The 12,936-nt window shown below is 35.9% G+C and overlaps 1 protein-coding gene across 5 annotated transcripts; it reads right to left on the reverse strand.

Annotated features, from left to right (window-relative positions):
* Positions 1–8,710: 8,710 nt before the first annotated feature.
* LOC131037056 (uncharacterized) lies at positions 8,711–11,347 on the reverse strand. Of its 5 annotated transcripts, none has more exons than XM_059219578.1 (3): positions 10,832–11,347; positions 10,398–10,484; positions 8,711–10,223 (listed from the first exon to the last, which is right to left on the reverse strand). In XM_059219578.1, exon 3 carries the CDS (start codon positions 9,953–9,955, stop codon positions 8,993–8,995), a length of 963 nt encoding a protein of 320 aa, XP_059075561.1. In that variant the 5' UTR covers positions 9,956–10,223; positions 10,398–10,484; positions 10,832–11,347; the 3' UTR covers positions 8,711–8,992. The 5 variants fall into 5 exon arrangements, with proteins under 5 accessions (XP_059075561.1, XP_057825078.2, XP_057825076.2 ...); XM_057969095.2 differs by having other exon boundaries at positions 10,398–10,487; XM_057969093.2 differs by having other exon boundaries at positions 10,801–11,347.
* Between the last annotated feature and the right edge of the window lie 1,589 nt (positions 11,348–12,936).

The raw sequence follows: 12,936 nt of genomic DNA on the forward strand, positions 1-12,936 counted from the left end.
TGGCTATATCTTTTCTTCTTTCATATTCAACTTCTTCTGGACTGAGATTGAGTTCTGTCAACTTTACTATCAGCTCTCCTTGATTAGTACTAGGTTCATGCTTGTTTTGATTGAGAGTTAATGCTGCCTGGGAGGTGTCATTGGTTTGTTTCTCTTGTTGATTTGAAGATTGTTTCTTTTGTCATTTCATGTTTGTTTGTTCTTGTTGCTTATTAGATGCTTCTTCCCTTTCAATTGCAAGTTGTTCTTATCTATTTTCATATCCTTCTTTTTGTTGGTTAGAAAATGTGCCTCCTGGTAGAGTAACTTGCCCATACCCTAAGCCTGCTTTTTCTGTAGCCTTCTAAATATGAGGTTGGATAGGTTCTGAGATACCTTCTTTTCTTTTTCCTATAGGACCTGTTCTGGTGTATCCCATCTTTTGAAGAATGTTGAATCCTTTTCCATATTTTTTTGTAGGTATTCTAACATTATTGACCTTTTGTTAAATTTATTCATCTTTGTATAGCCACTGTAGCACATCTTTGTCTTTTGTCTCCTCTGATAAGGTTCTAGCACTAATGAATGCTCCATCAAATATCGGAAGATGTTTCACCATTGGTTGTTGTTTAGAATTTGATGGTTTCCCAAAGGATTTAGGAGAGAGTGGTAATTGTGATATTGAGTATTCTCCATTCCCTCGATCTCTTAGCCACATTTGTTTTTCCATACTTGATAAAATAGAAGCAAATGATTGTTCTTTGGATTGTGCATGCGAAGATGACGCCTCCCTGTTATGAGGAACAATGACTTCTTGAGCCATTTTTAAATTGCTGCAGTATTGAAAAGGATTTGAATCTACAGAGATTGTTATTTCTTGTCCCTCATATGGAAATTTGACACACTGATGGTATGTTGATGGTACAGCTTGCAGGTCATGTATCCATGGTCTACCCAGGAGTACATTATATGATAAGTCCAAGTCTAGAACTTGGCATGCTGTGTCTTTTTGTAGAGGTCCCACTCTGATGGTTAGTATCACAATTCCCTTGGAGGAACTTTCTTCTTCATCATAGGCTTTTATAGTGATCCTTTTTCGGATATTAATTACATCTTCTGAATATCCTAAGGCACGAACCAGACTTAATGAACAAATATTTAGACCAGCTCCCCCATCTATTAGAACACGTTTAACATGCGTTTTGTGGATGAGTACTTCAATGTGTAATGGAGCATTGTGGGGATGTTGTAGGGACATGTCATCCTCTTCTGTGAATGACAAGCAATGTGGGGTCGTAAGGTGTCCCACCATGGTCTGGAATTTGTCGATATCAAGATCTTTGGATACGGTGGTATCTATTAATGCTCATTCAATAATTTCCTTGTGTGCCGGTGAAAGTTTTAAAAGTTCCAGGATGGAGATTTGCACTAGTGTCTTTTGTAGTTGCTCCACTAGATTGTATGGTTTTGTTATAGTGGATGATGCGTTTGTTGTAGGACCTAGCAAAACAACTTTGGCTTTGCTTCTTCTTGTAGCATGAGTATGTTCTTGATTTTGTTTTTCTTTAACTACAATCACATTCACCATGTTGTCGTACGTATGAGTGTAGTTTACTTTTTCTTTACCCTTTCCGTTATTTGATGTTGATGATTCACCTTTCTCATAGTTTGGAAGCAGAGTTTTGAAAGTTGTGTGAGATTCGTTTGTTGTATGTCCATCCATAGTTATTATCCCATTATCAATCAGATCTTGAATGACATGTTTTAACTTCTAACAATTATCTGTGAGATGTCCTTTGTTTCGATGGAAATCGCAATATTGATGATCATTCCACCATGGTGGTTTTATTTGAGGTTCATAGTTCCTTTCTTCTAGTAAAGAAATCAGTTTGTTTGCGATAAGTGTTTTTAATGTTGACCCCAGGGGTTCACCAACGTCTGTAAATTGTCTTCGAAAGAAATTTTTGATTGTTTCTCTTTGGTGATTGTTGTTTTGTTGTGCTGCTACTGAGTGAGTAGATAAATTCAAAACCGGTTGTTTTGGTTTTACATTGTTGTTATCTACTATTCCATCATTGACTACATTTCGATTTCTATTCCAAAATTTTGGCTTGTCATTATGATTGTTGTTATTGTTGGTGTTAGGAGGATAGACTCCTTCTTTGTATACTTTAATTCACCTTTCTTTATCATGGCTTCTTCCATTCTAATTCCATTATCAACCATTTTTCTAAAACTTTTATTTCCTTGCATTTTTAAGTAATAACTCATTTGATCGTTTAAGTTGTCAATGAATATATCCATTTTTTCATATTCTGGCACGGTACGAGGATACCTCGAAGCTAACCACCTCCATCATTGTAAGAATGTCATGAAGGGTTCTCCACTCTTTTGTTTTGCATTACATAGGTCTAGCATGGTCACTTCATGTTGTATGTTGTAGGAATATTGCGAAACAAACTTATCCACCAACTCTGAAAAATGATCTGATTCCAGGTGGAAGTTTAGAAAACCATTCCATAGCTAGTCCAGTTAAGATTTTTGGAAATAGTCTCATTAAGTAGGTATCCTCATGTGCAAACTCCATACTCATGGTGCAAAATTCTCTTATATGATCCTGAAGGTCAGTGCTTCCATCATATTTTTCATATCTGGCAGTTTCAAAACCTATAGGAAAAGGTATCATGTTTAGGTTTATGTCGAATGGATAAGGATAGATTTCTTGAAGTGAATATCATCTAACATTTCCTCGTTGCATATCTTGAATTTGTGTTTGCATTGTTTGAAGTTGTTGTGTGAGAGTCATGATAGGATTATCAACATGATTTGTTCTTATATGACCATGATTTTGTATTCTAGGATGATCTTGATCTCTTCTTGGTTCATCTCTAGTCCTTCTTGTATCCTCATTGGGTTGAATTTTATCCAAAATTTCTACTTCATCTCTTTTGGGGATGTAAGTCTCTTCATTGGTTCTGGTTTTACAAGGAATTGTCATGTCATTCATTTTGAGACCAAAGATATCCTCATATTGTTCGTTATTAGGAGGGGGATCACTTTTCTTTTGTGTCAGTTTGTTTACATCAAAATCTTGGGGGAGTGTAGCACCAGATTCGGCTAACATTAGGAAATATTTTTCTTTTTCTTCTTCTAACAATCTCTGCATAAATTTATCGAATTGAGGATCCTTTTTTATGTCTCTAAGGTTTTGTTTTGTTATTTCTCCTTCAACTTGTATTTCATCTTCGTGTTCCATGTTTCTATAGTCTTCAGTTATTTCAAATGTTTCTATTTCTATTTCTGCAATCTTTCGTCTTTGAGCCCTGGTTAGAACGGGCATACACGTGTTTTGAATGTTTTTTGAGGTTTAAATCTTGTTTAATGTGTCGCAATAAGTGATCAATTTTTTGAAGTAAAAGTTGTAGATGGATAGACACGAAATGATCTTTTCAAGTATTTTCTTGTTTACAAGTTTTCGATCATAGTTTTGGAGTGCAGATTTTTGTGATTTTTGATATGACCAAGTTCAATAGGAATGATATATCCTATGATAGAGAACGAGGTTATTTTGATCAATCGTTGTAGTTTTCGTGATTAAAGGATGATAGATCCTGACGAGAAACTATGTTTGAATGATCATTTTATCAAAGAAAATGTGATGTTGCACTTTAAGGTGTTAGATCTTGAAACTTGTTTGAGGTGAATACTTGAGACCTTTAGCGTGTCTAGCTCTTGAATCTGTTTTGACAAAAGATAACCTAAGTAAATGACCCAAGAAGATGACCTACTCATTATGTTTGGCTATTTGAGAAATGGGTTGTTTTTGTTTTTAGATTTTGATGTATTTTACCAGAAACGCTGACAAAATGACCAGGAACTCTGCTATACTGACCAGAAACGCTAACAAACTTACCAGAAACGCTACTAAATGGACTAGGAGCGCTGACAGATTGACCAGAAATGCTGACAAACATACCAGAAATGCTAACAAACTGACCAGGAACACTGCTCTGCAATACAGTGACTCTAAAGTTCAAATAATGGTGTGTAGACTTAGCAAATTAAGTGTTTGAACTTAGGAGATTTCAATTTTGACTCAACTTTGTGATTTTCAAACTCAGGAAACGAATATGTAGACCTAGCAAGTACAAACTAGGAGATTTGATGTTGCAACATGAGCAATTTGACATGTAACTCACAAGAGTTGTTGATTAGACCAAGGGAGCTGACCTTTAGATCAAGAGAACTAATATTTAGACCAGGAACTCTGTTGTTTATACCAGAAACTCTATTGTTTAGACCAAAAACTCTAATGCTTAGACCAGAAACTCTAATGTGCTCAATGTTGAAATATGAGAAATTTGACATTCAAACCGAGAGAGCTGATGCTTGGACTGGAAATGCGACTATTTGGACTATAGGTGTGATAGTTTGAACTGTAGATGCGATTGTTTGGACCTTAGGTGAGACAGTTTCGACCAAAAGTGTTAATGTTTGGACTATAAATGCGACTGGTTGGACTGTAGGTGCGATTGTTTGGACTATAGGTGCGATTGTATGGACTGTAGATGCGACTGTTTGGACTGAAAGAGCTAATCTATTGTGAAAGTGGTGACTTTGACAGTTTGAAGTTTGAGTTTTCAATGTTTGTTGTATTTCAATGGATGAGATCTTGAGTTGACTTATAAACACAAAAATCGGATTGTAATTTTGTCCCAAAGGACACATAAAGTGCATGTTCAAGAAGCTTTAAAGAAAGCCCAAGTTTTCACGAGTTTGGAACAATTGAAAACACATCAATCAATCTATCCTAAGGATATTGGCTTCATTATTAGTTCTTAGCCCACACTTGGTACCCTGTCAGCTCACACAGCCTTGTCACCCCCTAAAGGGTGCCCGTGTTTTTGCCTTTGCGAGAGCTAGTGGAGTCTCGTTATGAGCCTAGCAATAAGGTCTCAAAAGGGGGGTTCGCACATACACTCAAGAGGGACATATGGTGAGTATCTTAAGGAGAGATTCTTCCCCCTCCATGCACTAAGAATTTAATAATGTTCGGAGGTAAGCCTGGTAGCTTCTAATTTACTTGGAACTAGTAAGGGATCCGTTCGGCACGTCAGGGTATAAACTCAATTAAGAGGTCTCCCAGCCTTGAAAGCCAAGGTTTGATATACCCAAAGGTACGGAGGAGAGCTATTCCCGAGCACTACCGTTGACTTGATTTTCACCAAATCACATTTATTTTATAGTGGGTTGGAGTACTTGGCATTAGCCATTCCCACTTAGGTCGTTCCCCTCTCACCGACCTTAATGGCTAAGAGTTATTACTCCTCGGGAGGGTAGGCCTACTAAAGAAATGCACTATTGAAAGCAAAGGATGAGTCTAGCTTTCTGATCACCTAAGAAAGGTGAGAGCATACTCGCCTATCATCAAAAACACATAAGACATGTTTGTTCATTTCCATTGTAATTAGCTTATGTGCCTAATTTAACAAATATAAGTGCAAAATCCTGCGGCTGCAAACAAAGTTAGTAGTTTATGTTGCATTCTTTGACGGCAAAATAGTTTATGACTCCGATCTTTCACAACGAAATAAGTACCTACAAAACCAACAATCTGCAAATTAGGTTCGAGAAAGTGACAGTCCAAAAGCAGAAATGAGGAATGCAACATACAATATTTGCGAAATCAATAAAAAACTAAAAACGCCATCAAATTGACCAAAAACACCGTCAAATGTGCTAAGAACGCTGCCCTACACACCAGAAACACTACTTTGCATACCAAAAATGTTGTTTTGCACACCAAAAATGTTGTCAAACAGACTAAAAACACTGACAAATGTGCCAAAAACGCTAAAGTACAGATTGAAAATGCTGACAAATATGCCAAAAACGCTAAAGTACAAACTGAAAGCGCTGAAGTACAGAAAAACATAAAGACAGAATTAATGAATCTCCTAAAAATGTCATATGAGGTGTTGGAACGCCATAATAGGGACCAAGAACGTGATTCAGGAGCCAAAAAATGCTAATCTACACTCTGAAAGAGCTAATCTGCACTCCGGAAGAGCTAATCAACCTGTCAATGAACTTTCCTACAAGCAAACTTGTTAAAGATCAAAGGGGCTAGGCCCCACGGTGGGCACCAATTAATGTGATGCGAAAAATGTGGTATATAAGAGGCATACACATATAATGAGACAATAAAAACGTAATTGAAAAGCTTAATTTCAAACTAAATCAAAAATGCAAACCATAAGCCTTCCTCGAAATGTCCCATTTTCCTCTGTTCTTGAGGACCTTGAAGGTATTGTATTGATGGGCTCTCAGTGGAGCAATGACCTCCAAAGTGACAACTCAAGAGTTGAATAGCTACTTGATCATGATTGATTATGAAGATGATATGAAATGCATGATTTAAGAAACTAGATGAATATGCTATGAGCAATCCAAAAGCTAAATACTAGATGATTGAAATGCCAATTGCCTATAGTAACAATGCCTAAATTGATATGAGATGGGATCCTTATTGCTCCAAAATGGGGTCTATTTATAGGATTTCCAAGGCTTGGGGTGAGGTGGCAGGAATCAACGGTCAAGATCGATCTGAAGATATCAATGGTTAAATTGGAGGAAGTTGGCAAAGGAGGTTGGTTTAAAGGGAACACTTAGTGACAAGAGCCACAAAGGTTCTTAGAAGATGTTAGATGAAAGGGGACAAGGAGGTAGGTAGAATGGGTTAAGTTTAGGAATGGTTAGGTTAGGTGGTTAAAGTTAGGAGAATTGAATTTAGAAATTCAATTAATAAGAAAATGGCTAATTAATTTCAACAACTCATTGATTTGAATTGTTTTAATTAATTTATGGATTAGAAGACTGATTTTGATGGGGATAATTAATTAATTTGGAATTAATTAATCAAAGGGATTATTGAAATGAACCTATTTAATAAATCCTTAGATTTATTAATAAGTAGATGAAAATGAAGAAATTTAATTGAATTGTTGACGAATTCAATTAAATTGGAGAGGGAGATTAATTAAATAATTGCTTATTTAATTAATTATCTTCAAACCATTTTTAGGTGTATACACATACTAATATTTACTTTAAAATTTTTGATTGTTTACTTTTCATTCATACTAATATATACAAGCCTCATACTTATTTCCATTTTTATGCATAAAGCTTTTTAGTATAATATGTGTTATGCATAGTTGAAACATTGTCACACTCGTCTATTGCATGCTTGATGTTTTAGTCAAGACGTTGTTTTTAAATAGTATTGTACTCTATGATTTTACTTTGTGAGAATGCACAAAATATAGTGTTTCTATCGGTTGTTTAAAAAAATGAATACCCTTTTCACTCATTTTGGACATCTGGTAAGGGGCAATCAAGATAAAAGCTTGTACATTAGAAACCGCAATAGTTTTATACTTTTGTCAATTTATCACAATGGTACACTTCATTTCATCACATTTTTGAGCATTTTGAAAATTAAAAACCTTAAAGAAAAATCAGTTGTTTGAAAAATCAGTCAATAGGAAAAAAATTGAGTATTAATCTGGTACACAAACTTGAAAACTACAACCTTACGATAAATCATTGTATTTGTTTCTATTAAATTGTTTAAAACTTTGCTATTTATTTTGTTTATCATTGCTACAAGCATACAAACTTACACCTTTGTGATTAGCATGGTAATCTATGTATATTGTTTTCCATGTTTATTGTTGTGCATTTACTCTATACAAAACAATTTTACTTCAATATATTCAATTGACAGGGCCTTAATAGAGCTCTTGTTTATAATATACAAATTAAAATATTATAAAAAATAGTATTTTAAATTTAAAATATTTTTAAAGTTAAATTTATTAAATTTATAAATTCATATAAAAAATAGAAATTATTCTTAAAATTTACATTAATATATTTTAAAAATTAAAAAACACTTATATCTTATCTTTATTAAATATTTCAAATTAATTTATATTTTAATAATAAATATTATGAAATAATAATTTAATAATATTAAATAGTTTAAATATTTTAAATTAATTAATATTGTTTATTAAATACTATGAAATAATAATATTATAAATTAGACTACATGGACAGGTGGCTTGGGCGATGGGTTCCCATCGATCTCAAGTGAGGAACAGTTGACTTGGACAATCAATTTGCTTCCCATCAATCTTCAAAAATTGGTTGTTGAGCCTTACCCATCAAGAAATGGTACAATTTTGCTTTAAGATTCGTACAAAAACCATAAAATTATATTGTAAACTACACTGTGCTAAGAACATAACTGCTTTTTTAATTAAATCAAAAAGAACTCCCAAAAAAAAATAACAAATAAAAAAAAGTAGGATATTTGGGACAGTTCCACTCATCCATCTACCAGTGGTATACAGAATATTGTTATGCAAAGAATTTTCAACAATTATTGTTTCTGTTTTGAATATAAAGTTTATACAAGAAAATAAAAAGTAAAAGAAAAAAAAATATAAAAAAAATTGAAAGTTTTCTGTACTGAAAAAGACATTCACACAATCAAATTCAAAATAACACTAACACTATCAAATTCAGAATAACACTACAAAATCTAATAGATTGCTGAAATCCACTGACTTCATAAATTTTCCGTGAAAGGAAATTCAATCAACTAGCATCAACTTAAGACTTTCGAACATAAAATTACAGTAGAATGTAAGAAGTTTGAATGTAAAAGATTAACAATGATCACATCGGTGCAAATTTTATTTCAATGGAAATTCTACTTCACATGAGCTCACAGAATAGCAACAATAAAACAACATCAGAGACGATATGTGGATTGACTTTCACTAATATGATGTCCCTTTACACTCACAGCACTACTGTAAACAATTTCACTTAATTATTACCCATTCTAGAGTAATCTTGCATACAATATTAGTTGGTTCTGGGCAGACAGTATCAGATGATTCTAGGTTCTATCATCAAATCCACACTAAAATGAACTTCTTCATGCAGCAGGATTCTTGGTAGCTTTTGGATGAGATTCCTTTGATTTAATTTCTTTGGCATGGGCAGGATTGTTGGAAAGAGACAAACGAACACCAGGGTCTCTGTGAGGACAAGTGCTGTTATACAGAATGGAATTGTTAGCAGCCTGCACATTGCTATTAACAAAAGCATGCACAGGGCTTGCCTTGGAAGAGTGACGATTTCCTTTGCTTTTTGCATCCTGCTTCTCCTCATTCTTTTCATCCTGACCCACCTTTTGTCCTTGCCCTTGAAAGCCAAAGCTATCAATTCTTCTGGAATCAGGACCTAAATCCATGGTGGCTCCCCTGTTTTCTCCTGCCAGAGTGATCACACCAACACCCATCTCAGCTTGCCCTTTCTGCTTCTGGTCTGCATTGAGGAGCTTATGCTGTGCATGGAGCTCTGCCAGCCTGCAAGTTAGACTGGTTATGTCTTCCTTTATGCCTTGTTGAAGAGATTTTTCTGGTTCGGGGTTTGATCCCTTCACAATGGCCTTACCTTGATCTACAGGAACTATGCTCAACTCCTCAGCTTTTTTGCTCTCTGAGAGAGACAAGTTCACTGCCTGAGGAGGAGGGGGAGGGGGCTGTTTGACAGCATCTGTAGCAGGAGGAGGAGGAGGGGGCTGTTTGACAGTGGCTGTAGCAGGAGGAGGTATGGGTGACTCTCTTTTAGGCTCTGTAGTAGAATCCTTTTGCTGATATTGCTTGGGCACTTGGGGTTCAGGTTTTGAGAATTGTCTAGCAGGCTGGGTGGGTTTTGGAGGTTCTTCCTTCTTGGCCTCAGGCTTGGGAACTTGTTGCTGCTGACTTTGAGGTCGAGGTTGAGGCTCAGGCTGAGATATGGGAATACTAGTCCGAGATGGTTGCCTACCAGTCTGGCTTCTATCTCCAATCCCATGTATTGAGTAGGGATTCCTGAAACCTCCTTGGGGATACATGCTGTCCTAATTCTATAATTACTGTTTGCAGGTTTCTTGAGGAAAAGCCTCCTCCGAATTTAAAGCTGGTGAAGTTTATGACTAAAACAATAGTCCAAGCTTGTTTGGGCTCATCAATACCCTATGTTGAGAAATCTTTGAACTTGCTATGATGGTTGTGGAACAAAGTACAAACTACAGGATACAGACTAGTCACACCTAAGTAGAAGAATTTCACCTCAAGTAGTATAATCTTTGATTGTTTAGCGTCAGGAAAAACTCTCCAAACCTGCCAATGGTAAAAGCCCAATACATAAGCCCAAGAGGCATCACCTAACCCTTCATACAAAGTCAAATATTTCAAGTAAAAGCTTAAATCTGAATGTTCTAGTTGCAGGGCAAATTGTCCAACCCTGTTAAAAATATAAACCATATACCTAAGAAGAAAAGGAATCACACAAACCTTCTAAAATGTAAATACGCAATTACAAAGCTAATCACCCTGATCCTTTATCCAAAGTCGAAAATTGCAAAAGAAATCAATTCAACCCTGCTTTAACACATCAATATTTAATGATATCAAGTTTTCACAATGCGTAAAACCTGTTAATATTTCTAGTTTCTGAATTCGATTGTGTAGTGCTTTTTTATCATCAATGTTTCGGATTACACTCGGTTATTCTTCATCAGATGAAAGATATAGAATATGATCCAAAATATTGATAATAAAAAACACACTACACAATTGAATCCAGAAACTAGGTGGTCAATATTTACTTATAACCCCTATGACTAACTGGAGAAGAATTCTTCCTACGCTATAAATGATAAAAACCCAATCGAAATGCAGGGGAAATTACAACAACCTTACAAAAGATAGAAACCCAGTAGACTCACCTGTGTGTGCCACCCAGTAGCTTCACCGTAACCTATTTGCTGTAGCATAAATACTGCAATTCAACGCTCAACTTGTGTGCTCACAAACTCAAGGAATTCAATGCATACTTGATGACATTTATGCGTAAGCTTCAACAATGAGATTTATAGAGCACAATGGATATTATAATAGAACTATGAATGCAGCTAATAGATTCCTTATTCCCTTTCTCTGACAAGAAAAGCATGCTTTCATTGCTTTACAGATTTGAGGCGCAATATGATTGTATATGAAACCCCAAATGTAATTTTCAAACCCAATTATAAGATTCCATGATCTCCAAGTTTGGAATATAGCTGCAGAAGGATACTTAGTAGGGGTTTTACCATGCGTCTTCTCATAATATGCTGTGAATTGTTTTCTGCTGCTTTACAGAATGAGGCACAATATGAATGTATATGAAACCCCAAATGTTATTTTCAAACCCAATTATAGATTCCATGATCTCCAAGTTTGGAATATAGCTGCAGGAGAATACTTATCAGGGGTTTGCTATGCTTCCTACTCATAATATGCTGTGAATTGCCGTGCCAATGTACTGAAGAATCTTAAACTATGTTAAACTATGTTTATCTTCTTGAAAAAAATTACTTGATGCTGTCGGGAATAGGATTCCAACTCCTCGAATATCACTTTTGTGGAAAACAGTAAAGAAATACAGCAGAACTTTTGGCCCAACAGACAAATTCCACAGCCTGTTCTTATCAGGTCTAAATCTCAACAATCTTTTAAAGCTACCATCAAGATAGTGAACGGTTGATGTTGCATGCCTTTGGAGGACGACTGTGTAGAATCCCTGTTGATAAAGCCATTGGCTAGTCAATTAGTACATATTCTTCTCAAAGAAGAACAAACAGGGAGTTCATCCTTGTTCCCTAGGGGTATTGAACCCTGTAGGTATCTCAAGCTTCAGTGTTTTGCAGTGTTCCATGGGGATGCGTCCCCCCCTCTTTTTGGTCGCATCTTTGAGACGGGGACGTCTCCAAGACGGGGGACGGAGACGCGACATCCCCCGCCATAGCCACCCCAAGCGCCGCCGGAGACAAGGAGACATCTCCACATCTCTAGACGTTTGGACGTCTCCCCATCCTTCGAGAGACGTGCAGACGTCTCTAAAGGGACAGGGAGACGCCCAGACGTCTCCTATCGCCCCACATATATGCAATGTTTAAAATTATTTTTAAAAAAAGAGTGATTTTTTTGGGGTTTAAGGGGTAAATCCTAATTGGATGTGGGCCAATAGAAAAATAACACCCGACGCCTTTAGAAAATAATAAAAGTATTTTTGGCCTCGCGGGGCGCTCCCCCTCGACCCTGCACGCGTTCCCTTTGACCCCAACTTGGGGGCAGCGCCCCCAAACCCCCGTTGAAAAATATAGGGGGAAACCATGCCGATAGAAGTAGGGAAAATCTAACCTACGAGTCTGATTAGGCTCCATATAACAACACAACTTAGAAATCTTGGTATTTAGATTTAGTATTTCAAATTTCTTGTAGTCTCATTTGAAATGTAATTCTTATACTGTAATACTGTCATACATCTTTTCAAAACTAGTTTTTCAAGTACTATATGTATATGTATAACTATATCAGCACCGTCGTCCCCCCGCAACCCCCCGTCGTCCCCCCGCAGTCCCCAAACTTAGGCCCTTGGTCCCCCCGTCCCAGAAACACGTCCCCCTTTCCCCAACACCCGTAAAACACTGGTGTTTTGTTCTCATGTAATGAGTGCCATATAAACTTGCTTTTCGCATGAAAGAACAAAAACCCTGTGCTGAGGGCCTTCAATATTAATTTGATGTAAAACTCTTTCCTATGTATAGATGATAAAATTATGCACTTTCCCTCTCTAGGTATGTTAATTTAGCATTTCATTTAGGTTGTTTGTGTAAAAGTTGATAGGATTTTGAAATGAGGATTTTTATTTTTATTTTTATTTATTTATATTATATTTTATTTATTTTCAATTTGTATTTCTTAAATATTGATTATTTTAATAATTGTTGACAGGGTCATCTTTATCTAATTTTAAGTTTGTTTTTCATCTAATTTCAACCGATCAAAT

This window comes from Cryptomeria japonica, chromosome 4, assembly GCF_030272615.1.
Source record: "Cryptomeria japonica chromosome 4, Sugi_1.0, whole genome shotgun sequence".
Taxonomy (NCBI): Eukaryota; Viridiplantae; Streptophyta; class Pinopsida; order Cupressales; family Cupressaceae; genus Cryptomeria; species Cryptomeria japonica.

What these genes read in the sequence shown, in the direction of transcription:
- LOC131037056 (XM_059219579.1), bottom strand. Translation starts at nt 9,955, where the DNA reads ATGTATCCCCAAGGAGGTTTCAGGAATCCCTACTCAATACATGGGATT.